The sequence below is a fragment of the Semicossyphus pulcher genome, unplaced genomic scaffold (assembly GCF_022749685.1).
Source record: "Semicossyphus pulcher isolate SPU_LCO1_2020_fin unplaced genomic scaffold, fSemPul1.0.p SCAF_19, whole genome shotgun sequence".
Lineage (NCBI taxonomy): Eukaryota > Metazoa > Chordata > Actinopteri > Labriformes > Labridae > Semicossyphus > Semicossyphus pulcher.
The window spans coordinates 193263-219086 of NW_027211692.1; the positions used below are offsets into that span (position 1 = coordinate 193263).

The 25824-nt window shown below is 49.3% G+C and overlaps 1 protein-coding gene and 1 non-coding gene across 4 annotated transcripts; both read left to right on the plus strand.

Moving 5' to 3' along the window:
- Positions 1-490: 490 nt before the first annotated feature.
- Positions 491-24903, plus strand: atg16l1 (ATG16 autophagy related 16-like 1 (S. cerevisiae)). Of its 3 annotated transcripts, none has more exons than XM_069668038.1 (20): positions 491-792; positions 3708-3819; positions 4681-4774; positions 4882-4987; positions 9694-9767; positions 10002-10071; positions 10794-10975; positions 12280-12345; positions 12420-12506; positions 13083-13142; positions 13852-13957; positions 14928-15033; positions 16795-16865; positions 17158-17229; positions 17843-17963; positions 18329-18434; positions 19375-19524; positions 19625-19672; positions 20486-20587; positions 24489-24903. In XM_069668038.1, exons 2-20 carry the CDS (start codon positions 3714-3716, stop codon positions 24580-24582), a joined length of 1821 nt encoding a protein of 606 aa, XP_069524139.1. In that variant the 5' UTR covers positions 491-792; positions 3708-3713; the 3' UTR covers positions 24583-24903. The 3 variants fall into 3 exon arrangements, with proteins under 3 accessions (XP_069524139.1, XP_069524141.1, XP_069524140.1); XM_069668040.1 differs by having other exon boundaries at positions 13855-13957; XM_069668039.1 differs by having other exon boundaries at positions 491-783.
- LOC138597565 (small Cajal body-specific RNA 6) lies at positions 10183-10452 on the plus strand. Its single transcript, XR_011308627.1, has one exon. It is a non-coding gene; the product is annotated as a small Cajal body-specific RNA 6 (non-coding RNA).
- Positions 24904-25824: the final 921 nt, after the last annotated feature.

Genomic DNA, 25824 nt, shown 5'->3' on the forward strand with positions numbered 1-25824 from the left:
TGACAGTTGAACGTTTTGGAGAGATGTTCAGCATTTTGTTCAAGAGAAAACAGGAAGGACGATCAGTTTCCAGGAAAAAAAACTGTTTATTTATTTTGATGACCGGACGGAGGACAAAGATCTGTGCTTTTTCTGTCAGTTGATCAAAAGTTTGGGGAAATTTCACATCCTTAAAAACAAATGGGCCAAATCTAAACCAAACATCGTACTCTTCCGAATAGAGCTGCACCGCTATGCTGCCACAATCAAGGACATTAGAAATAAAAAGCTGCCAAAACTTATTCTATTATGGAGAAACTCTGTGGAAGTGATCAGTAAAGTTTTTTGTTTTTTACTCCTGTTTTTTTGTATCTTGAAGTATCCCTGCAACCCCTGTATGTTTGCAAGTATGTATGGGATTTTGTCTGTATGTATGGTATTATATGTCGCACAATTAAAAAAAAATGTTGCCTCGAATCTCTGGTGGGAGGGACTAAGACGCGAGGAGAGGAGTCGAGGAAAGGACTCGAGGAGGTACAAACTGAGAAATGAGAAGAGCCATATGTCTATTGTCTGACTGACTCAAGGAAGGGGGGCGGCATTTAAACAGACGTCATCTTCGAGCGACTATATCGGAAGTGTGTTGTCGGAGCCAAAATGGAGGTGAGTTTGAGGGAGGCAGCTGAAGAAACTGATGTGGGTTAACGAGAGAAACGGAAGCGTCAATCACCGAACACCGTGAAACAACGACAGCGAGGCTAACGGAGAGTCTTCAGAGGAAACGAGCAGCAGCCAGGGACTCAGGTAGATGCTGTAAGTTCATACCTTTTCACCTTTGCAGCGCTACGAGTGTGTGCAGCTACAAGCTAAGTTGGCATGCTAACATGTTGAGTCACGGGTGTTTGTGTCCCGGGTCTGTTGGTCTGAAACAGTCCGTAAACACAGTAACCGTCACACAGACATAGGGTGGCGGTTATTTTAATCATAAATGAATGTATATGCCCAACTTGTTAGCCTGTTGGCTTGTTAGCCTGCTAGTCTTCCTGTTTCAGCTGCGGCTTTAGCAACACATGCTAACAGGGAGAAGCTAGTAGCTGCTAATCATGTCCGGTCCTTACTGTATGAACTCTGCGTGCTGAAGCTCATAGTCAATTTGTCTGTCAATTTAAATGTTTGTATTAAATAGTTCTGCGTCACCAGCTGTACAGGTGAGCTGACATGACGTCATAGGCGTCCACGTGAATAAAATACATTTAACTGTATGAGGAAACATGCGTACACTCAACGATGGCACCATATTTAAAGAAAGTTATATCGTAATTCCTTTATAACTGCTTCATCCTCACACAATCTGCTCACCTTGCTTCTCTTAAAGTATTTCTCCCCACACCTTCACCTGCTGTACCTGCACACACCTTCACCTGCTGTGCCTGCACACAGCAGCTCTCTCTGTATCTCTCTCCCTATCTGTCTGATCTGTTTACATCCATCATGAGCTGCACGTTTAAAAAGTCAATAAAATAACACAACTCGCGTCGCAATCTCGTTTCCACAGCAGCAGGTGAGCCGCGCGTAACCGAGGCTCGTCGTTAAAGACGTTGTTTAGAGGTGTTGCTTGTCCGGTAAGAACATGAACATGAAAATGGTGATAGTGTGAATAAGTCCTGTCTGACACACACACGCTTTCTTTGAGATGCCACTCATTCGTTTCTGTTTCTGTGTGTTTCTGAGTGTGGTTTCTACAATGAGAGAATAAGAAAAATATAAAAACTTTAAATATATGCAATAATAATAACAATAATAATATACCTCAACAACAAACGTTCCTCCAAACTTTAAGGGAGTGTCAACAAATGGCTATCTCTGGCTGTTATCCATTGAAACGGATACAGTGCACACAGAGGGCGAGCTACGGAAATGGTCCCTTACTGGACGTGAATGTGTGCTTACAGTGCTAACAAAACAAACAACAAAACTCAGCAACTAAGGAATAGAATATCGTCAGGCATTATTTACATGATGAGAATAAGTAAAAATGGATAAAACCCTGACAATGATTAATTGGCATGATGACATGTCCGTCAACGTTTTGCAGTGGCCTGAATATTGTCACTGTACACGACACATTACGCGTCGACACCATTAGTCACAACAGACTAATGAGACAGACACTACACAGCTGCAAATGTTTTAAAACAGAATAAGAAGGTCCATATTTAACAGAGGACGTCGCACCTCAAACAATGCATTGGAAGGAGGGACGCACCATGACGTGTGGAGGTAGTGCTTTAGGTATTAGAGAGAGAGCGCAGTGGGAGTGTGTCCAGTTAGATAATGGACGTGTAGGATCTTTTTGACAGATAAAAAAGAAACATGATAGAATTAGTCGCCAAATACACTTTGGCTTTCACAGAGAGTTACGTGCTATGGAAACTTGAAACCGGCACACACAGTGACATGGAGAGCGGAGAGCAACCGAGCAAGATCAGCGACCAATTAAGCTATTATTTTGGTGAGTGTGTGTCCTTGAGATCTGCAAGTCGTATAATTTGTTTTAACATTCATATAATCCTATGTTGTGTAGCAAGACATGTCCAAGTCATTGCATAACCATGTCATACATGTATGAAGGCGACTTCTCCCTCCAATCAGCCGCTCCACAGCTTTACAGCACTGTTTTATTTCTAAATACTGTCATATACTGTATACCCCGGTATTAGTATAAGATGGCATAACGGTATGAAAAATGGATACCGCCCCATCCCAATCGTGACCCACCAATCGTGATATGTATCGTATCGTGACCGATATATTGTGAAACACATCGTATCGTGACCCCTGTACCGTGATACGTATCATGCGTATTGTGAGGTCCTTGCCAATACCCAGCCCTAGTTTTCATCAGTGCTTCTATAAAGATTCAGCACACGCAGCAAGTCTGGAGGGCTGCTATTAGCATTAGCTTAGCTTGTTCCTGTTTCATGTTTTCAGGAAAGGATTCCCTCAGTGTTCACCTGTTCACTAGGACAGAATCAGACTCACTGGTTTCCTCAGAAATACACAGAAGACGTCATTAACACCAGTAAACAAACAAAACAACGACCCTCCGACGTGTCCAAGTACATCAAAAACATCTGCTCCGTACAGAATTATTCATGAAAGTATTTGTTTATTTACTTAAGTTATTTATAGTTCTTTATTTATGTTCTCTCTCAGTTCAGAGTGTCACAATTTATAATAACAGTATGTTATTAGGGGCGGCTGCGGCTCAGTGGTAGAGTCGGTTGTCTTTCAACCGGAAGGTCGGTGGTTCGAGACACTGAACCCCAAATTGCTCCCGGTGGCATAGCCAACGGGTATGAATGTGTTATCTGATTGACAGTTAAGCACTTTACGTAGCAGCCTCTGCCATCAGTGTGTGAATGTGTGTGTGTGTGTGAATGGGTGAATGTAGTGTAAAAGTAGCTTTGAGTGGTCGCAAAGACTAGAGAAGCGCTGTATAAGTACAGTCCATTTAATGTTGACACATGTTTTACAACCTGAGTCAGGCCAACACTGATCCCATCTGATCACACTATTTATTTCTTTTTATCTATTCTTATTTATATACTGTATTTACTTACTTGCTATTCTGTCTTTGTGCTGCTGCAACACCCGGAGTTCCCCTCTGGGATCAATAAAGGATTATCTTATCTTATTATTCAAATATCTGTGTATGTGTGTGTCAGGTGGTCATGGCGGAGCGGCGGGTGGAGTGCACGTGGAAGAGACACGTCTCAGAGCAGCTGAAGCTCAGAGACCGAGTGCAGAGACAGGCCTTCGAGGAGCTCATCCACCAGTGTGAGTCCACCACTGCCCTGTCTCACTCTGCTGTCTCACTCCCTGCCTCCCTCTGCTGTCTTACTCCCTGTCTCACTCTGCTGTCTCACTCCCTGCCTCACTCTGCTGTCTCACTCCCTTCCTCACTCTGCTGTCTCACTCCCTGTCTCCCTCTGCTGTCTCACTCCCTTCCTCCCTCTGCTGTCTCACTCCCTGCCGTCTCCCTCTGCTGTCTCACTCCCTGACTCCCTCTGCTGTCTCACTCCCTTCCTCACTCTGCTGTCTCACTCCCTGTCTCCCTCTGCTGTCTCACTCCATTCCTCCCTCTGCTGTCTCACTCCCTGTCTCACTCCCTGTCTCACTCTGCTGTCTCACTCCATTCCTCACTCTGCTGTCTCACTCCCTTCCTCCCTCTGCTGCCTCACTCTGCTGTCTCACTCCCTTCCTCACTCTGCTGTCTCACTCCCTGTCTCACTCCATTCCTCCCTCTGCTGTCTCACTCCCTGTCTCACTCTGCTGTGTCACTCTGCTGTCTCACTCCATTCCTCACTCTGCTGTCTCACTCCCTTCCTCCCTCTGCTGCCTCACTCTGCTGTCTCACTCCCTTCCTCACTCTGCTGTCTCACTCCCTGTCTCCCTCTGCTGTCTCACTCCATTCCTCCCTCTGCTGTCTCACTCCCTGCCTCACTCTGCTGCCTCACTCTGCTGTCTCACTCCCTTCCTCACTCTGCTGTCTCACTCCCTGTCTCCCTCTGCTGTCTCACTCCATTCCTCACTCTGCTGTCTCACTCCCTGCCTCACTCTGCTGTCTCACTCTGCTGTCTCACTCCCTTCCTCACTCTGCTGTCTCACTCCCTGTCTCACTGTGTGTGTGTGTTTCAGATAACCGTCTGCTGGAGAAGTCAGAGCTTCAGGCCGTTCTGTCGGAGAGATATCAGGCCGACAAGTTTGATGTCCAGAGAGGACATGAGGCCAGGTAAGTCCTCCCCGCCCACAGGTGTGTGAAGGTCCATGGCAGGACCAACTGTCAGAGCCACCTTCAGGTAACCATAGGAACAACACTAACGGCAGGTGTGTTTTCAGCTCAGGGGTGGAGTCGAGTCGCAGCGACGCCCTGCAGCAGGAGATGGCTCAGATGAGAATCAGACACCAGGAGGAGCTGACAGAGCTGCACAAGAAACGAGGAGAGGTCAGTCCCTACACAGGTAGTAATGTCATAACAAAATCCCAGAACAGGAAGTGATGTCATAACAAAGTTCCAACACGGGAAGTGATGCAGACCTGCCAACCTGTATGCATTTTATGTAGCAGCTAGGCATTTGCATATCAAAGTACGTAAGAAGCTGGTGACCTTGTGAGTTTGACCAACTGTGCGGTCCTGAAGTCTGAAGGCCGAGCTCGTATCAATGATTCGAAACGCAACAAAACAGTTTTAGAACGTTGCAGAGAAATGGAGCAGTGTGAGCTGGTTAGTTGCAGAGCGTCTGAAGCCGTTGTGTGGATTTGCAAAAGATTTGACTTGTCAAATCTCCAAATGCAAAAGCCCTATATACTTCTGTAAATTAAAACTACGGGTCTCCGTACCAAAATGCTTTGTCTTAAATAGAGTATAGAGAGTATAGAGATCTTGTAGAGAATCACAGTAACCTTTCTGTTATAACGGCTATTTAAAAAACGCTTGACAAACGTAATTATTTTTTACGATGTCATTTTGTTTACCAATTCGATATAAATGCTTATTTAAGTGACAAATTATGTACAAAATACCCTTTATACAGCGTAGTATAGCAGTGTGTTAAAGTTACACAGACTGATGACAACATTTGTTACTATAAATAACCACAGCTGTAATTAACGACATGTTGTCATTTACAGGTAAACGTATGCTTGCTTTGTTTACGTATTATTTTTTGTTTAAACTTTATTTAGGACTACATCAATATACAATCATTACATATAATAAATAAATATAATTACATATTAAATATTATATTAATTATAATTACATTATGTTATATTTATATATTATAATATATATTATATAGTAAAAATTGATATATGATTTATTAAAAATACTGTGTATATAATATATACTATAAATATTTAGTTATATTGTAATATATAATATTACACATGGCCTAATGTGTGTGTGCATGTGCATATATATATATATATATATATATATATATATATATATATATATATACACACACACACACACACACAGCTCAAAAAAATTAAGGGAACGCTTAATCGTCACAGTATAACACCAAGTCAGTCAAACTTCAGGGATATCAATCTGTCCATTTAGGAAGCACAAGTGATTGTGAATCAATTTCACCTGCTGTGGTGCAAATTAAAGAGACAACAGGTGCAATGGAGAGGCAAAGGCAGGACAACCCCCACAAAGGGAATGGTTTTGCATGTGTTGGCCACAGACAGCTGCTCTCTCCTGATACTGACTGACTGATTCTTCTTTAGTTTTGTGTTTTGCTCGTGACCTTGTCACTACTGGTTGCATGAGGCGGTACCTGCAGCCCAATCAGGCTGCACAGGTAGTCCAGCTCCTACAGGATGGCACATCCATACGTGCAGTCGCAAGACGGTTTGCTGTGTCTCCCAGCACAGTCTCAAGAACGTGGAGGAGGTACCAGGAGACCGGTTGTTACACGAGGAGAGCTGGACAGGGCCGCAGAAGGGCATCAACCCAGCAGCAGGACCGATCTTTGCTACTTTGTGCGCGGAGGAACAGGAGGAGCACTGCCAGAGCCCTACAACATGTACATGACGTGAAAGAGTCTGGAGATGCCGTGGTGAACGTTATGCTGCCTGTAACATCATCCAGCATGACCGGTTTGGCGGTGGGTCAGTGATGGTCTGGGGAGGCATTTCCTTGGAGGGCCGCGCAGACCTCCATGTCATAGCCAATGGTACCCTGACTGCTGTTAGGTACCCTGACGACATCCTCCAAGCACTTGTTAGACCTCATGGTGGTGCAGTGGGCTCTGGGTTCCTCCTGGTGCAGCACACTGCCCGGCCTCATGTGGCCAGAGTGTGTAGGCGGTTCCTGGATGACGAAGGCATTGCTGCCATTGACTGGCCCTCTCGTTCCCTTGACCTAAATCCAACTGAGCACCTATGGGACATTATGTATCGGTGCATCAGACGGCGCCAAGTACCGCCACAGACTGTCCAGGAGCTCGCGGGGGCCATACACACTACTGAGTCACATTATCAGTTGCCATGACGACATTCACGCAAGTTGGATCCGTGATTTCAATTTTTCACTCTGATTTTGGGTGTGATTTTGAATCCAACCCTCAGTGGGCTGATGATTTTGGTTTCCACTGACGTTACATCATTTTGTTCTCAACATATTATACAATGTACATCAGGAAAGATTTTCAACTTGAATTATACGTTCATCAAGATCTGATGTTTGATTTAAGTGTTCCCTTAATTTTTTTGAGCAGTGTATAATACATAATACAATTTATTATTGCAAAACATCCTCCTCCTGTGAAACGTTTTTCCCTGTTGCTCAGTTTTGGCATTTCTTTTATTTACACATCAAAAGCTGCACAAAACATTGTTGTCATCTTGTCGCACCCCTCTCCAAGATGGTGGCAGTGTAGACGCATCTCACAAGCCCGGAGGCGGGGCGTTTATGTGTATGCCCAAGACAGAAGTAATGTCATAGGCTTCCTATGTCTCTTGCATCCATGTTTCCTTCACTTGCGTCCTAGTCCCTCCCACCAGAGATGCATGAAGAGACGCGAGGAAACCAAAAGAGGAGAGAGGAAACGAGGGAATGTTTTTTAAGAGACATGAGACGTCCTTCGATGAAGCGTCACGTGCTGCGACGTCCGTTTATGATGATCGCGTCAGCTGATCAGCGCTGGATCAGCTGTCAGTCTGCTTTAACAGCTGTTTGTGTCTGCACACATGTGCTCTGTATTCATTCTAATAAAACACACAGTAACAGTGTTTCCTCTCTGTAACCTGTTACCTGTGTACCAAACACCTGCACATGAAGAACAGGCTGCAGTCTGTGTTCCTGCTGCAGAGCCAGACGGACATTTCTTACAGCACTGTTTCTTTATATTATTTGTTCATTATTTACATTTGTGATCACTGATCATCTGATCTGAATTAATTATTTAATCAGCCCAAATACTGTCTGTTCATGAACTATGAACATTATTGATTAGGCTCAAAGTTTCAGGATAAATAGAAATCAGGTCAAGCTGATCAAACCCGACCTCACTGATGATCACGCTCACACGTAGTGTTACCTGCTGACAGAGAGACTCTCCTGCTCCCTCTGAATTCATTCATTCATCTGTAATAAAAGTTAGCAGGGAAATAACTGATCATGACGAGAGGTATTTCTTTAGATTAAATTAAATAGAAATGATTTTATATATTTTACGACAAGTTATGATCAATATTTCGTTCTAAACGATCTCAGCTTGTCAGATACCAACTCATTATACCGACGGTGTTTATAGTCGGTTTCAAGGCGCCCTGTAAAGTCTGTTTTAAGGTCCACTTCTTCCTCTCTGCGATATGAAACTTCGGTGGTGATGTGAAGTTTCACATCAGTCCGATCTGCTGCAGCGTCCAATCACTGACTGATCTGTAATAAGGGGGCGTGTCGGCCAGTAAAAGACTTCCGTGGAGGCTGCTCTCGTGTATCCTCGCTTATCGCTCCTCGGAACTCCCTCCTCCCTCCTCCCTCCTCCCTCCTCGCTCCTCCGAGCAGCGATAAGAGCTTTGAGACGGTCCTCAATATGGTGGCTCCGGAACTACCTCTGGTTTGGGCGAGGGGCGAAGAGCGAGGAGCTATCAAATAAGAGACTTGGGAAGAAGCCATAGTCTAAGTCCCAACACGTCAACATGTCATTATCAAACTGAAGTTATTATCAATCAGTCTTTAGCAGATTTTTAATAAAATCTTTTATTTAAGAAAAGGTGAGTCCAGAACACAGACTGTATAAAAAGATGGACGACATGAAGCTCAAACCCTCTCTAGCGCCCCCTGCTGACTGGCTGCAGTATAGCTCATAAAGCCGCCTCCTCCATGTTAACAGATGGGACATGAGTCAAACTATAAAATCAAAATAAACGTCAAATACATTTTTCTCCAACATGGTTTCTGTCATTATAGTTAGTTCTTATCATGCTGATTTATGTCCAAGTAACCTGCAGTTTACTAAGGACAGGCTGAACAACACGTTCTCTGATTGGCAGGTTTGAGACGTCACAAACCTGAGGAGCCAATCCCCTTAATGGACGGGGTGACACTGTGCATATCATTATGTGTAACCTATGGCAACCGCTTCAGCGATGAGCGAGCCTGCTGTAACCGTCATCGTAACTCACTGCTAACGTTAACGTTACTGCTGCTAATTACTACATTTCAAGCTAGCTACGTTTCAACAAGTCGCCACTGAATGATGTCAGAGACGTGTTTGTTTTCAAGAAGGAGGGGGCGGTTGGAAATGTGCATAGTGGGAGGGGCCTACGCAGATTGGGGAATGTTTAATGAGAGAGAAAGAGGAGGTGCTTCGATTTTTACAAGGAAATTAAACACATCAGACAGACTTTATTATTTAAAGCATTTTATGTGTGTGTGTCTTAACACATGACTGGAGCTACTCTTTAAATTAGAGATTTTTATGCTGTAAAAAGGGGATGACCTCATGATTGACAGCAGAGTAGAGGAGGAACGGCGAGAGGAGATGTAACTAACACTAACACTACAGTCAGTGAACTTTCCATAAGCGTGAATATCTGCTTCAGACCGACACCTGACATCCAAACACCATGATGTGATGAAGTTTCAGGATGTGGTCCTGGAAGGTGCTAACTAGTTGTTTGTTTGTCCTGCAGCTGGCTCAGAGCGTGATCGAACTGAACAACCAGATTCAACAGAAAGACAAAGAGATCCAGAGCAACGAGGCCAGGTCTGTCTGTCTGTCTGTCTGTCTGTCTGTCTGTCTGCCTGCCTGCCTGCCTGCCTGCCTGCCTGCCTGCCTGCCTGCCTGCCTGCCTGCCTGCCTGCCTGCCTGTCTGTCTGTCTGTCTGTCTGTCTGTCTGCCTGCCTGCCTGCCTGCCTGCCTGCCAGCCTGCCAGCCTGCCTGCCAGTTTACCTGCAGCAGGTGACCAAACAGCTGGATCACATGATGTGTGTGTTTCAGGATGGTGGAGTACCAGCAGCAGATCAGCAGTCTGGAGGGAGACTGTCGGGAGCTGAGGAGCTGCCTGCAGGTAAGACAGCAGCTTAGACACCTGGAGGGGGCGGGGTCAGGGGATCCAGGTGATTACATGATGTTTGGTGTACTGGATCAGGATGTTCGATCACAGTTTAGACGTGATGGAGGTCAGTGATGAGCAGTAAAAGGTCTGATTACCCACAATCCTCCCCTGACGCCTTCTGGCTCCCAGCAGCCTCTGCTCTCAGCTCCCATCATGCTCTAGTGGTGCAATGGTGGGCCCAGCTGCTGCTGACAGACAGGATATGACATCACAGAGCGAGTCTGAACAGAGAACCTGCAGGCTCAGAGTGATGTCTTCCAACACAACCAATCAGCTCGGAGCGTCAGGCTGAGGGGGAGGAGGGAGATGATCTCAAGTTTTCAACCTGAGACCTTCACCGTCTGAGCAGACAGGGTTAGAGCATATAGTATGTAGTGTGTAGTATAGAGCATATAGTATGTAGTACGGCATTTCGAACACAGCCTCAGTTTATCTCTGTACGGTGGCCTTGTGTTTATCGCCATGTAGTTCACGATATTTATAGATGCTGTGTAAGATTGTTTATTGATCCATCTGTGTGTTTTGCACAGACAGACAGACAGACAGACAGACAGACCCTATCTGACTCCTCAGGTGCTTCAGGCAAACAAGCAGCATGCTATCATGCTAACATTAGCACACAGGTGAAGGAGGTGGTGACATCACTCATCAGGAGTTGTTCCTTTGCCCTGCAGGACCTGGAGCGGGCGAACCAGACGCTGAAGGACGAGTATGACGCGCTGCAGATCACCTTCTCCGCTCTGGAGGAGAAACTGAGGAAGACCACGGAGGACAACCAGGAGCTGGTGTCCCGCTGGATGGCTGAGAAGGCTCAGGAGGCCAACAAGCTGAACGCCGAGAACGAGAAGGACAGCCGGTGAGTCTGTCTGTCTGCTCTGACTGTCTGCTCTGTCCGTCTGTCTGCTCTGACTGTCTGCTCGGTCTGTCTGTCTGTCTGTCTGCTCTGACTGCTCTGACTGTCTGCTCTGACTGTGTCTGTCTGTCTGCTCTGTCTGTCTGCTCTGACTGTCTGTCTGTCTGCTCTGACTGTCTGCTCTGTCTGTCTGTCTGCTCTGACTGTCTGCTCTGTCTGTCTGCTCTGACTGTCTGCTCTGTCTGTCTGCTCTGACTGTCTGCTCTGTCTGTCTGCTCTGTCTGTCTGCTCTGTCTATCTGTCTGCTCTGACTGTCTGCTCTGTCTGTCTGTCTGTCTGCTCTGACTGTCTGCTCTGTCTGTCTGCTCTGTCTGTCTGCTCTGTCTGTCTGCTCTGACTGTCTGCTCTGTCTGTCTGCTCTGACTATCTGTCTGCTCTGACTGTCTGCTCTGTCTGTCTGCTCTGTCTATCTGTCTGCTCTGTCTGCTGCTCTGACTGTCTGTCTGCTCTGTCTGCTCTGACTGTCTGTCTGCTCTGTCTGTCTGTCTGCTGCTCTGTCTGTCTGCTCTGACTGTCTGCTCTGACTGTCTGCTCTGTCTGTCTGTCTGCTCTGTCTCTCTGCTCTGTTGGCTCTGTCTGTCTGTCTGCTCTGTCTGTCTGCTCTGTCTGTCTGTCTGTCTGCTCTGTCTGTCTGCTCTTTCTATCTGTCTGCTCTGTCTGCTGCTCTGACTGTCTGTCTGCTCTGTCTGTCTGTCTGCTCTGACTGTCTGTCTGCTGCTCTGTCTGTCTGCTCTGTCTGTCTGCTCTGACTGTCTGTCTGCTCTGTCTGTCTGTCTGCTCTGACTGTCTGCTCTGTCTGTCTGCTCTGACTGTCTGCTCTGTCTGTTTGTCTGATCTGTCTGCTCGTCTGCTCTGACTGTCTGCTCTGACTGTCTGCTCTGACTGTCTGTCTGCTCTGTCTGTCTGTCTGTCTGCTCTGTCTCTCTGCTCTGTCTGCTCTGTCTGTTCTGTCTGCTGCTCTGTCTATCTGTCTGCTCTGTCTGCTGCTCTGACTGTCTGTCTGCTGCTCTGTCTGTCTGCTGCTCTGTCTGTCTGCTCTGACTGTCTGTCTGCTCTGTTTGTCTGTCTGTCTGTCTGCTCTGACTGTCTGTCTGCTCTGACTGTCTGTCTGCCGCTCTGTCTGTCTGCTCTGTCTGTCTGCTCTGACTGTCTGTCTGCTCTGTCTGCTCTGTCTGTCTGCTCTGACTGTCTGCTCTGACTGTCTGTCTGTCTGCTCTCTGACTGTCTGTCTGTCTGCTGCTCCTCAGACGCAGACAGGCCAAGCTGCAGAAGGAGCTGGCAGACGCCGCCAAAGAGCCGCTGCCCGTCGACCCGTCAGTACATTAAACTTTATTATTAATCTTTATTGTATTTTATAAACTTTGATAATAAAGTTGATCTTTTTCAGGGATGATGACATCGAGGTTCTGGCTGAGGATGGAGGGAAGGTGGGCGGAGAGACTTCACCGAACAGAGTGCTCAGCAGGACTCCCAGGTGAGACGAGCGCCTGTGCTGCTGCTGCTGGCTGGACACAAACTGTACATTGGTTTCGTTCTATGAGCTCAGCCTCTGTTTGGACAGCCGACTGTACGAGACACGACTGTTAATTTACAGCAGTAACAATGTTTCATGTTTACATATTTATTTATTTAATTAAGAGCAAGTGATTGATGTGCGATATACTGTGCGTGTATATACATTACTGTATACATACAGAATGTGACACATCAGTCACTTGCTCTGTGAGCACAGGAAATTAATCTGCAGCTCTTAGTTTTTCAGTGTAGCAGAGTCGGTGGTGTCAGCATCTACATGGAGACGAGACGCTGCTGTAAAACAACACAATGATTGTCCTCCTGTTAGAGAAGCTGCAGAGCACCGACTGATTAGATTGATTAGAAGTATGTATCACATTAGGAAGGTGAGCTGCCTGTTCGCTCATATTGATCACAGCTCAGAAAATAAATGTATGTATTGTAATTCTATAAATGCACAGCACCTTCAGTCCACAGTGTGTGTGTGTGTGTGTGTGACATGTGGAGGCCATTTTGTTTTTGTGTGTGCGTGCAGTAAGAAGATCTCCCAGCCTCCTCCCGGTGGTCTGCTTGACTCCATCTCCAACATATTTGGGTATGTAGGACGTCCCGTGTGTCCACCTGTGTCTGCTGGTCTCTGGGAGTCTGACCTGTCTATGCTGTGATTGACTGTCTGTCTGTCTGTCTGTCTGTCTGCCTGCAGCGTGTCTGAGTGTGTTCAGCCTGGACTCGTGCCGGCACACTGCAGGTGAAGAACAGTGTGTGGGCTCAGATTACCTGATGTGATACATGTGGTTCACACGTTCATGCTCCCCTCAGGATGAACTGTTTGAACTGTTCATGTAGCGCCATCATCAGGTCAACATTAATGTGTCCGCCTCACTCTGTGTTTAATGCCAGCTAGCTAATGTTAGCATGCTAATGTACTTAGATGGTAAACATCAGCATGATAGCATGTGGATGTTAGCATTGAGCCTCCCACAGCTGCTAGCATGGCTGCAGACTCTGCTTTGTATTCTTTGTAATAATAAGATGAGACTCTACAGGTGAGTGTGATTGGTTCATTGATTGTTGTGTTAAACTGAGTCTGTGAGGAGGAGCCTCTGCAAACAGCACCTGGTGAAGCAGTGAACACCTGGTGAAGTTTGTAGTGTCACTTGTAATTTGTGATTATTTCTGCTGATAACCTCAGTGCTGCAGGTGTGTGTGTGTGTTTGTGAGTAAGTGTGTGTGTTTCTCTGAAGGGTTCACCTGATGTTCAGGTGCAGGTGGGTGGAGTCACACTGATGTGCTGTCTCTCTCAGCAGGCGTCGACCTGCTGGCTCGTTCAGCTCGTCCCCTGAGAGCACAGAGGCTCCTTCAGGTGTGTGTGCCGAGGTCAGAGTCCCCTCGACGGCGCTGCATGTGTTTGTGAGTACCGCCTGCACCACCTGTCAAACAATTAAATTTCAGTCAAATGTTATTTGTTTAGCCCCAAATCACAACCAAAGTCATCTCAGACACTGTCAGACAGAGCAGGGGCCTACACTCTGAAGCGAGTTCAGCAGACCCGGGGTCTCTGTTCCTGATCTGCTTCTCTTAACCTGACAGAGGAGATCGCTCTGAGCGGTCACATGATGCTGGTTATTAACTCGATAAGTCAACCCAGGGTTCCTCTGAGCGCGCTCACATTAAAGGGGCGTGGTTTGGAGCAAACGACCAATCTAAACACGGGCGAGTCTGCCGTCAGCTGATCGGCATATTTTACAAACTCAGAGCAAACTGTGATTTCAGAACGAGATGAAGAAGAGACACATGATGCAGACTGACATCGCTCAGCTGCAGCTGCTGGATGCAGGACGGACAAACAGCTAAAACACAGACTGTGTGAATGTGCAGATATAATAACATCACTGCTCCATCATCAGAGCACCATATATTATAACACTTGTGTAGCCTGTTACATCAGATTAATATGTTGCACAGATGTATTTTCATTGCGTTACTGACAGATTCAGACCTTATTCTGTCAGCCGTATCAAACAGACCCATAGATGCAGACGCAGCTGTGACACACGACATATTTAACTGACGTTGCTTTTAAATGACGGCTCTGAAGCAGGGATGTCTCATGTTGTTAAATGTCTGTTGCCTCGACTCCTCTCTCCTCTTGCCTCTTCCTCGCCTCCTCCACTCGCGTCTCTGGTGGGAGGGACTAAGACGCGAGGAGAGGAGTCGAGGAAAGGACTCGAGGAGGTACAAACTGAGAAATGAGAAGAGACTTTAGGCACCACCTGTGAGGGTGAGACAGCAGTGACACCAAGACAGACAAACAGACAAAGAGGGAACATAGATAATGCTGTGTGTGTGTGTGTGTGTGTGTGTGTGTGTGTGTGTTCAGGAAGCTCATGATGGCGAGGTGAACGCTGTGAGGTTCAGCCCCGGCTCCCGTCTCCTAGCAACAGGAGGGATGGACCGCCGGGTAAAGCTGTGGGAGGTGGTGGCTGGTGAGTTCAGGATGGAAACAGGAAGTGCTAGTGTACCTACAGGCAGGATCTTTGTCCTTCAGTGTTGATGGGAAATGTAGTTTATTAAAGCCTTAAATCCCTCAGTGCTGATACAGTGGGGAGAACAAGTATTTGATACACTGCCGATTTTGCAGGTGTTCCCACTTACAAAGCATGTAGAGGTCTGTCATTTTTATCATAGGTACACTTCAACTGTGAGAGACGGAATGTGAAACAAAAATCCAGAAAATCACATTGTATGATTTTTAAGTAATTAATTTGCATCTTGCATGGAGCCCCAGACTGAGGGAGATTGACCATCATCTTGAACTTCTTCCATTTTCTAATAATTGCGCCAACAGTTGTTGCCTTCTCACCAAGCTGCTTGCCTATTGTCCTGTAGCCCATCCCAGCCTTGTGCAGGTCTACAATTTTGTCCCTGATGTCCTTACACAGCTCTCTGGTCTTGGCCATTGTGGAGAGGTTGGAGTCTGTTTGATTGAGTGTGTGGACAGGTGTCTTTTATACAGGTAACGAGTTCAAACAGGTGCAGTTAATACAGGTAATGAGTGGAGAACAGGAGGGCTTCTTAAAGAAAAACTAACAGGTCTGTGAGAGCCGGAATTCTTACTGGTTGGTAGGTGATCAAATACTTATGTCATGCAATAAAATGCTAATTAATTACTTAAAAATCATACAATGTGATTTTCTGGATTTTTGTTTCACATTCCGTCTCTCACAGTTGAAGTGTACCTATGATAAAAATGACAGACCTCTACATGCTTTGTAAGTGGGAACACCTGCAAAATCGGCAGTGTATCAAATACTTGTTCTCCCCACCGTATAGGGCCCCTCCCTCACAGACCTTCCCCACTCCGTCACTGAGTGAGCTCTGTGTCACTCTCAAAGCTGAACAGAGCACTTCGTTTAGGTGGAGGGATTAAACACAGCACCACCCCTCACTCGGGCGGAGACAGGAAGTGTGTGTAACCATGGTTACATGTCACACAGAGAATAGCAGCTGTGAGGCAGAGTCATTAAAATCTCTCCACATCAGGAGGAACATAAACTTCCTTCGTGAAATTTGTGATCTGTGAATATATCTTTAATGTGATGTTAATGACCTGCTGAGCTTTCACAGCCTGTTAATAGAAACACTTTAAACGTTCCACTTGTGTTGTTTCTAGAGAACGGTTTATTAGATCCTGAGTGTAACGTTCACTGTGAGAGGCTGACATCACTTTATTATTTCATGTTTATCTTCATTAAAGCAGCTCTCGTTTGTACGGGTTGATAACACAGAGCTTTAGTTTACGTCTCTCATGGCGAACAGCTGGTCAGTAAGTCGGCATCGGTGCAGACTCACTGGTGGAGGGTTTAACAGCCCACTCCCACTCCACACTCAGAGGTTTGGAACGGCAGTCAATGTGGCGGAGCCTCCACGCGAGCGCTAACCGAGTGTGTGTAGGGAGAGGGTGGAGCGGGTGGTTTGAGAAAGGCCCACGCAGACAGAGAGCTGAGTTCTCCTGCTGGCAGGGCCGACATGTCTGTTCAATACCAGGTGTTTGTAGATTGCTGTGTATCCTCATTAACGTGTGTGTGTGTGTGTGTGTGTGTGTGTGTGTGTGTGTGTGTGTGTGTGTGTGTGTGTGTGTGTGTGTGTGTGTGTGTGTGTGTGTGTGTGTGTGTGTGTGTGTGTGTGTGTGTGTGTGTGTGTGTGTGTGTGTGTGTGTGTGTGTGTGTGTGTGTGTGTGTGTGTAGGCCGCTGTGAACCTAAAGGAGCTCTGACGGGCAGTAATGCAGGAATCACCAGCATCGAGTTTGACAGCGCTGTGAGTTTATATCTTTCTGCCCCCTTTAGTGTGTGTGTGTGCGCGGGTTGCTGTGTGTGTGTGTGTGTGCGCGGGTTGCTGTGTGTGTGTGTGTGCGGGTTGCTGTGTGTGTGTGTGCGCGGGTTGCTGTGTGTGTGTGTGTGCGTGTTGCTGTGTGTGTGTGTGTGCGCGTTGCTGTGTGTGTGTGTGCGCGTTGCTGTGTGTGTGTGTGTGCGCGTTGCTGTGTGTGTGTGTGTGCGTGTTGCTGTGTGTGTGTGTGTGTTGCTGTGTCTGACAGTGTGTCCTCTCTCAGGGCTCGTACCTGCTCGCTGCCTCTAACGACTTTGCGAGTCGGATCTGGACTGTGGACGACTACAGGCTGAGGGTGAGTCCGTACACTGATCTCACCTGTTCTCACCTAATGACTGATGTTCTAATAAGAAGTTATCCAGCCTGCTGGTCTGTGATGTCATGTAAAAGGTCTGAACCTCAACCCCCCCCTCCACACACACACACACACATACACACGCACACACACACACACACACACACACACACATACACACATACATACATACATACATACATACACACACACACACACACACACACACACACACACACACACACACACACACACACACACACACACACACATACGTACACACACTCCCAGCAGTCTCTGCTCTCAGCTCCCATCATGCTCTAGTGGTGCAGTGGTGGGCCCAGCAGCTGCTGACAGACAGGATGTGACATCACAGAGTGAGTCTGTACAGAGAACCTGCAGGCTCAGAGTGATGTCATCCAACACAACCAATCAGCTCGGAGTGTAAGGCTGAGGGGGCGGGGGCTGAGTGCTGATCTCACCCTGCTGCTGAGACCATAAAGACTGAATTAATTTACACACAGAGACACACACACACACACACACACGCATAGAGTATGTCCTTAACTTCCTGTCTGACTGTGTGTGTGTGTGTCTGTGTCTGTGTGTCCAGCACACCCTGACGGGTCACAGTGGGAAGGTGCTGTCAGCTCGCTTCCTATTGGACAACGCTCGGATCGTCTCTGGGAGCTACGACCGAACTCTTAAACTGTGGGACCTCCGCAGCAAAGTCTGTATGTGACACCGTCTACCTTTAGCCGTAGCAGCCAGGGACAGGTGCATGTTTGCCGTAGCAACCAGGGAGAGGGGAGAGGTGCATGTTTGCCGTAGCAACCAGGGAGAGGTGCATGTTTGCCATAGCAACCAGGGAGAAGGGAGAGTTGCATGTTTGCCGTAGCAACCAGGGAGAGGTGCATGGTTGCCGTAGCAACCAGGGAGAGGTGCATGGTTGCCATAGCAACCAGGGACATGTACAGGTAGTGCTGATACTAACTTCTGTTTGTAGCACTGAGGTCATGTTGTTGTTACTCATCAGCATGCTGTGACCTCACTGATGTCTCACCTGTCTGGCTCTCTCTCTCCTGTCTCACCTGTGCAGGTATGAAGACGGTGTTTGCAGGCTCCAGCTGTAACGACATTGTGTGTACGGAGCAGTGTGTGATGAGCGGACACTTTGATAAGAAGGTTCGATTCTGGGACATCAGGTGAGTTTAACCTGTTCACACCTGGACCAGCTGGTCAGGTTAGATTCCCTTCACACCTGCTCACAGACCGCAGGCTGGGTTTTCAAAATAAAAGTCTGATAGTTCTAAATGTTAATGAGCAGCATGAACCTTACCGATTACAGCGGGCCGTCGTGATGAGGAAACAAGTTATTTTACGTTACCGGCCGCTCTCTCACCGGGCGAGCGAGCGCCGCTCCTTCAGTCTGATAAATAAACAGCTGCAGTCAGTCACCAACACAAACAGAATCTGCTCTGTGGGAAAGTTAAACGAGCTCCTTCACCAGCTGATGGATCAGACACAGACTCTTTGATAACTTAGCGTTTTCCTCTGCAGCTCCACCCTCTCATCCAAATATGGTCACTTCAGGCTCCAGGAAACCAACATGGCGACGGCCATATTTCAGCTTCATTTGCAGCAGGGATACTCAACTAGCTTTGCTTTGGGGCCACTTTTGCAAAATGACATAAGGCTGGGGGCCAGTTAATAAACAATCAGTAATAATATTCATCAGATAACATGAACATTAAAAGACCCCAAAAGTGGTTTGGCTTCATTGATTGTGTTATTTATCAATTAGTTCTTTCCTTTGTTGTCTGTTGTTTCTAGCCCTGACCTGAACACTGCTGGTTGTCGGCGATATCTGCCTTATTTTTCTCATCTGTCAGTCGGCTCCCTGCTGCCCGCTGATGTGCGTTTTTGTTTGTGCCGCAGTGCGTCTGAGCCACACGGACTGTTTAAGTTCTGTTTGTTAGAATGTTTATTTTGTTATATTGTGTTCTGTTCATTTACATTAGTGTCCGAATCTGCATGTGTGTGGGTTATTTACAGTAGTTCACACCTGTACTCACACCTGTACTTAATGTGCAAAAAGTGTGTGTGTGTAATGTGTGTGTGTGTGTGTGTGTGTGTGTGTTTCAGGTCAGAGAGTATCGTCCGGGAGCTGGAGCTGCTTGGCAGAGTCACGTCGTTGGACCTGAACCACGACCGCAGCGAGCTGCTCACCTGCTCCAGAGACGACCTACTAAAGATCATCGACCTGCGCACCAACGCTGTCAGACAGACCTTCAGGTGAGCCCAGTCCTGGTCCTTTTGCTGAATATGAACCTGTGAGGCTCCAGCAGGTCTAAACTAGTCCTCTTTGTGTGTGTGTGTGTGTGTTTGTGTTTAGTGCACAGGGCTTCAAGTGTGGAGCAGACTGGACCAGAGTGACCTTCAGGTGAGTCCATCACAGTCTAACTCTGAGCTTGATCCAAGAGGCAACTGGGCTTGGTTGAAGTTCTTGATGACGTTTCACCTCTCACCTGAAAGGCTTCTTCAGTTCTGACTGGGTGGAGCTAGAAATATAAGCCTCTGTAGGTCATTAGTATTAGAAGCTCCACCCGCCAGTCAGTTAGAACTGAAGACTGTAGCTGTGTTCGAAATGCTGTACTACATACTACATACTATATACTACATAGTACATACTATATACTACATATTATATACTACATATTATATACTACATACTGCGTTGGGCGGTAGTCTGTAGTATAGAGGAGCTTTTCAAATTAATTTTGCAGTATGCTACGCCAGGTGGAAGTAAACGATAACTGCCGCTTCTTTAGCTATAGCGCCCCCTTTTGCTGGAGTGCAGCCGCTGTCCGTCATTTCAACTGCCGCTGTGACATTCCAGCGCTTTGCATTGTGGGATACAGTAGGCGAGGTAGACTGGTCCGATGCATACTGGAAATTTTCTCAGAATAAGTACCACATCCGGGTATTTTTGGCATCCTGCACATTTTGCTTTTGTTTGCATACCACAGACTACATTTAGGCCACATCAGGATGTACTGCTAGGATAGTACGGCATTTCTAACACAGCAGGTGACTGAGAACATTCACAGTCTAATCACATGGCATCATCACATGTTGTTCTGATCAACACAAACACGTTTGTTCACCTGTTGGTTTGTTTGTTTACCTTTTGGCTTGTTTGCCTGTTGGTTTGTTCACCTGTTTTATTTACCTGTTGGTTTGTTTGTTTATTCAGTCCTGACGGCAGCTACGTGGCCGGAGGATCAGCTGATGGAGCTCTCTACGTTTGGAACGTCTTGACGGGGAAAGTGGACCGAACTCTGGACCGAAACCACAAGTAAGAACTGGTCTGATCCAACCACCAGGAACCTTTAGGTTAGCGGGGGGAACCTTTAGACGTCAGGCAGCAGGGGGGAACCTTTGGACGTCAGGCAGCGGGGGAACCTTTAGACGTCAGGCGGCGGGGGAACCTTTGGATGTCAGGCAGCAGGGGGGAACCTTTGGACGTCAGGCAGCGGGGGTAACCTTTTAGATGTCAGGCGGCGGGGGAACCTTTAGACGTCAGGCAGCGGGGGGAACCTTTGGACGTCAGGCGGCGGGGGCAACCTTTAGACGTCAGGCGGCGGGGGAACCTTTGGACGTCAGGCGGCGGGGCAACCTTTAGACGTCAGGCGGCGGGGCAACCTTTAGACGTCAGGCAGCAGGGGGAACCTTTAGACGTCAGGCAGCAGGGGGAACCTTTGGACGTCAGGCGGCGGGGGAACCTTTGGACGTCAGGCGGCAGGGGGAACCTTTAGACGTCAGGCAGCAGGGGGAACCTTTAGACGTCAGGCAGCAGGGGGAACCTTTAGACGTCAGGCGGCGGGGGGAGCCTTTAGACGTCAGGCAGCGGGGGAACCTTTAGACTTCAGGCGGCGGGGGGAACCTTTGGACGTCAGACAGCGGGGGAACCTTTAGACGTCAGGCGGCGGGGGGAACCTTTAGACGTCAGGCGGCGGGGGGAACCTTTAGACGTCAGGCAGCGGGGGAGCCTTTAGACGTCAGGCAGCGGGGGAACCTTTAGACGTCAGGCGGCGGGGGGAACCTTTGGACATCAGACAGCGGGGCAACCTTTAGACGTCAGGCGGCGGGGGGAACCTTTGGACGTCAGGCAGCGGGGGAACCTTTAGACGTCAGGCGGCGGGGGAACCTTTGGATGTCAGGCAGCAGGGGGGAACCTTTGGACGTCAGGCAGCGGGGGTAACCTTTTAGATGTCAGGCGGCGGGGGAACCTTTAGACGTCAGGCGGCGGGGGGAACCTTTGGACGTCAGGCGGCGGGGGAACCTTTGGACGTCAGGCGGCGGGGGCAACCTTTAGACGTCAGGCGGCGGGGGCAACCTTTAGACGTCAGGCAGCGGGGCAACCTTTAGACGTCAGGCAGCGGGGCAACCTTTAGACGTCAGGCGGCGGGGGAACCTTTAGACGTCAGGCGGCGGGGGGAACCTTTAGACGTCAGGCAGCGGGGCAACCTTTAGACGTCAGGCGGCGGGGGGAACCTTTGGACGTCAGACAGCGGGGGAACCTTTAGACGTCAGGCGGCGGGGGGAACCTTTGGACGTCAGGCGGCGGGGGGAACCTTTAGACGTCAGGCAGCGGGGGAACCTTTAGACGTCAGGCAGCGGGGGTAACCTTTTAGATGTCAGGCGGCGGGGGAACCTTTAGACGTCAGGCGGCGGGGGGAACCTTTGGACGTCAGGCAGCGGGGGAACCTTTAGACGTCAGGCGGCGGGGGAACCTTTGGACGTCAGGCAGCGGGGCAACCTTTAGACGTCAGGCAGCGGGGCAACCTTTTAGACGTCAGGCAGCGGGGCAACCTTTAGACGTCAGGCGGCGGGGGAACCTTTAGACGTCAGGCGGCGGGGGGAACCTTTGGACGTCAGGCGGCGGGGCAACCTTTAGACGTCAGGCAGCAGGGGGAACCTTTGGATGTCAGGCAGCAGGGGGGAACCTTTGGACGTCAGGCAGCGGGGGTAACCTTTTAGATGTCAGGCGGCGGGGGAACCTTTAGACGTCAGGCAGCGGGGGGAACCTTTGGACGTCAGGCAGCGGGGGGAACCTTTGTACGTCAGGCGGCGGGGGCAACCTTTAGACGTCAGGCGGCGGAGGGAACCTTTGGACATCAGACAGCGGGGCAACCTTTAGACGTCAGACAGCGGGGGAACCTTTAGACGTCAGGCGGCGGGGGGAACCTTTAGACGTCAGGCGGCGGGGGGAACCTTTAGACGTCAGACAGCGGGGCAACCTTTAGACGTCAGGCGGCGGGGGGAACCTTTAGACGTCAGGCGGCGGGGGAACCTTTTAGATGTCAGGCAGCGGGGGAACCTTTTAGACGTCACGCAGCGGGGGAACCTTTGGACGTCAGACAGCGGGGGAACCTTTGGACGTCAGGCGGCGGGGCAACCTTTAGACGTCAGGCGGCGGGGCAACCTTTAGACGTCAGGCAGCAGGGGGAACCTTTAGACGTCAGGCAGCAGGGGGAACCTTTGGACGTCAGGCGGCGGGGGAACCTTTGGACGTCAGGCGGCAGGGGGAACCTTTAGACGTCAGGCAGCAGGGGGAACCTTTAGACGTCAGGCAGCAGGGGGAACCTTTAGACGTCAGGCGGCGGGGGGAGCCTTTAGACGTCAGGCAGCGGGGGAACCTTTAGACTTCAGGCGGCGGGGGGAACCTTTGGACGTCAGACAGCGGGGGAACCTTTAGACGTCAGGCGGCGGGGGGAACCTTTAGACGTCAGGCGGCGGGGGGAACCTTTAGACGTCAGGCAGCGGGGGAGCCTTTAGACGTCAGGCAGCGGGGGAACCTTTAGACGTCAGGCGGCGGGGGGAACCTTTGGACATCAGACAGCGGGGCAACCTTTAGACGTCAGACAGCGGGGGAACCTTTAGACGTCAGGCGGCGGGGGGAACCTTTGGACGTCAGGCAGCGGGGGAACCTTTAGACGTCAGGCGGCGGGGGAACCTTTGGATGTCAGGCAGCAGGGGGGAACCTTTGGACGTCAGGCAGCGGGGGTAACCTTTTAGATGTCAGGCGGCGGGGGAACCTTTAGACGTCAGGCGGCGGGGGGAACCTTTGGACGTCAGGCGGCGGGGGAACCTTTGGACGTCAGGCGGCGGGGGCAACCTTTAGACGTCAGGCGGCGGGGGCAACCTTTAGACGTCAGGCAGCGGGGCAACCTTTAGACGTCAGGCGGCGGGGGAACCTTTAGACGTCAGGCGGCGGGGGGAACCTTTAGACGTCAGGCAGCGGGGCAACCTTTAGACGTCAGGCGGCGGGGGGAACCTTTGGACGTCAGACAGCGGGGGAACCTTTAGACGTCAGGCGGCGGGGGGAACCTTTAGACGTCAGGCGGCGGGGGGAACCTTTGGACGTCAGGCGGCGGGGGGAACCTTTAGACGTCAGGCAGCGGGGGAACCTTTAGACGTCAGGCAGCGGGGGTAACCTTTTAGATGTCAGGCGGCGGGGGAACCTTTAGACGTCAGGCGGCGGGGGGAACCTTTGGACGTCAGGCAGCGGGGGAACCTTTAGACGTCAGGCGGCGGGGCAACCTTTAGACGTCAGGCAGCGGGGCAACCTTTTAGACGTCAGGCAGCGGGGCAACCTTTAGACGTCAGGCGGCGGGGGAACCTTTAGACGTCAGGCGGCGGGGGGAACCTTTGGACGTCAGGCGGCGGGGCAACCTTTAGACGTCAGGCAGCAGGGGGAACCTTTGGATGTCAGGCAGCAGGGGGGAACCTTTGGACGTCAGGCAGCGGGGGTAACCTTTTAGATGTCAGGCGGCGGGGGAACCTTTAGACGTCAGGCAGCGGGGGGAACCTTTGGACGTCAGACAGCGGGGCAACCTTTAGACGTCAGACAGCGGGGGAACCTTTAGACGTCAGGCGGCGGGGGGAACCTTTAGACGTCAGGCGGCGGGGGGAACCTTTAGACGTCAGACAGCGGGGCAACCTTTAGACGTCAGGCGGCGGGGGGAACCTTTAGACGTCAGGCGGCGGGGGAACCTTTTAGATGTCAGGCAGCGGGGGAACCTTTTAGACGTCACGCAGCGGGGGAACCTTTGGACGTCAGACAGCGGGGGAACCTTTGGACGTCAGGCAGCGGGGGAACCTTTTAGACGTCAGGCAGCGGGGGAACCTTTTAGACACACCTCTTACATCATCATATGGTGGTGATAATGTAATCATGATGTCATCCTCTGCAGCTCTGCCATCAACGCGGTGTCCTGGTCCCCCTCTGGTGCGTTCGTGGTCAGTGTGGAAAAAGGCAGCAGGGCCATCCTGTGGTCTGACATGTGATTGGCTGAGGGGGCGGAGTCACAGCAGGATGTCTGTTATGTGTGCCCAGCAGGTGTCAGTCATGTTGACCTCACAGGAGAAACTGGACTCTACCTCCTCATCTCCTCCATCCGGTGACCTGGATGGCCATTTTGAGACGCGAGGAGGCGTGAGGAGCTGAACACACAGACGTGTATAAATATATGAACATATAATTGTTTATGTGACAGGTGTTAGGAGGCGGAGGAGGCGGCTTAGGAGGCTGTATGGTCAGTGAGGTTTTCAGCTGACGCTCTGTCTGCTGAGAAGAAGAGAATAAAGACGTTTGTGCTCTTTGTCTTCAGTATTTATTTACAGTAATGGTTCAAGCTGTGGCTCTGGACCCTGTGAGGGGCCACAGGGCGATGTGTTTTTGTCCTGTTTGTCTCCCTGTCTGAAGCCACATACTCCTTCACTCTTCCCTGCTCCCTACTTGAGGGATTCTCTACAGAGGACTCTACAGTCAGCTCATCGGCTATGTTTATCGTCTCACCCAATGCTGATAATCTGTCTCATGCGTACAGATGATGTTCTGGTGCCTGTCGCCGACATAGTCAAAGTTATCATCAGTGGCCATATTTCGATGCGACGGTGGCGCTGTAGAGGAGCGGGGGGGGTGAAACGCCTGTCTGATCCATCAGCTGGTGAATGAGCTCGTTTAACTTTCCCACAGAGCAGATTCTGTTTGTGTTGGTGACTGACTGCAGCTGTTTATTCATGAAGACAGCGGTTCACTCTGTGAATGATGTGGAAAGGAGCTTCACTGCTTCCTTCATTATTTCCTGTAGGAAACACTGGACCACCCAAAGGAGAGGAGAACATAATGACCCACAATTCCTTGCGGCAGCAACATTTATGGTGCATTCTATTTACCTTGGATGTCGGAACTGGGAATGACGTCACACCTGAGTTGAGTCCAGTACAAGTCAGAAAACCAAGCTGGAAGCCTCCAGTAAAACTGTTGTGCTTGCTCTCTCGAAATACAGACATCTACAGAACGAACATGAGGTCCACAACATGTCCACAGATAGACGTTGGACAGGAGCTATATTACTATGGTTTTCACTATTGCACGGATAGCTCTAGCTAGGTTAGCCATTGTTAGCAATACCGGTGGATAACAACGCATTATGCAGTATTATGCGCATCCAAACACCATAACAACATGTCCATGGATAGAAGTTGGACAGTACTGTGAGTACGGTTGATTTAATGAGACACAAA

Coding starts and splice junctions, on each gene's coding strand:
- atg16l1 (XM_069668038.1), top strand. CDS start 3,714: ATGGCGGAGCGGCGGGTGGAGTGCACGTGGAAGAGACACGTCTCAGAG. Junction 10,976..12,279: donor GAGAACGAGAAGGACAGCCG/GTGAGTCTGTCT, acceptor GCTGCTCCTCAG/ACGCAGACAGGCCAAGCTGC. Junction 13,143..13,851: donor TCCATCTCCAACATATTTGG/GTATGTAGGACG, acceptor TGTCTCTCTCAG/CAGGCGTCGACCTGCTGGCT.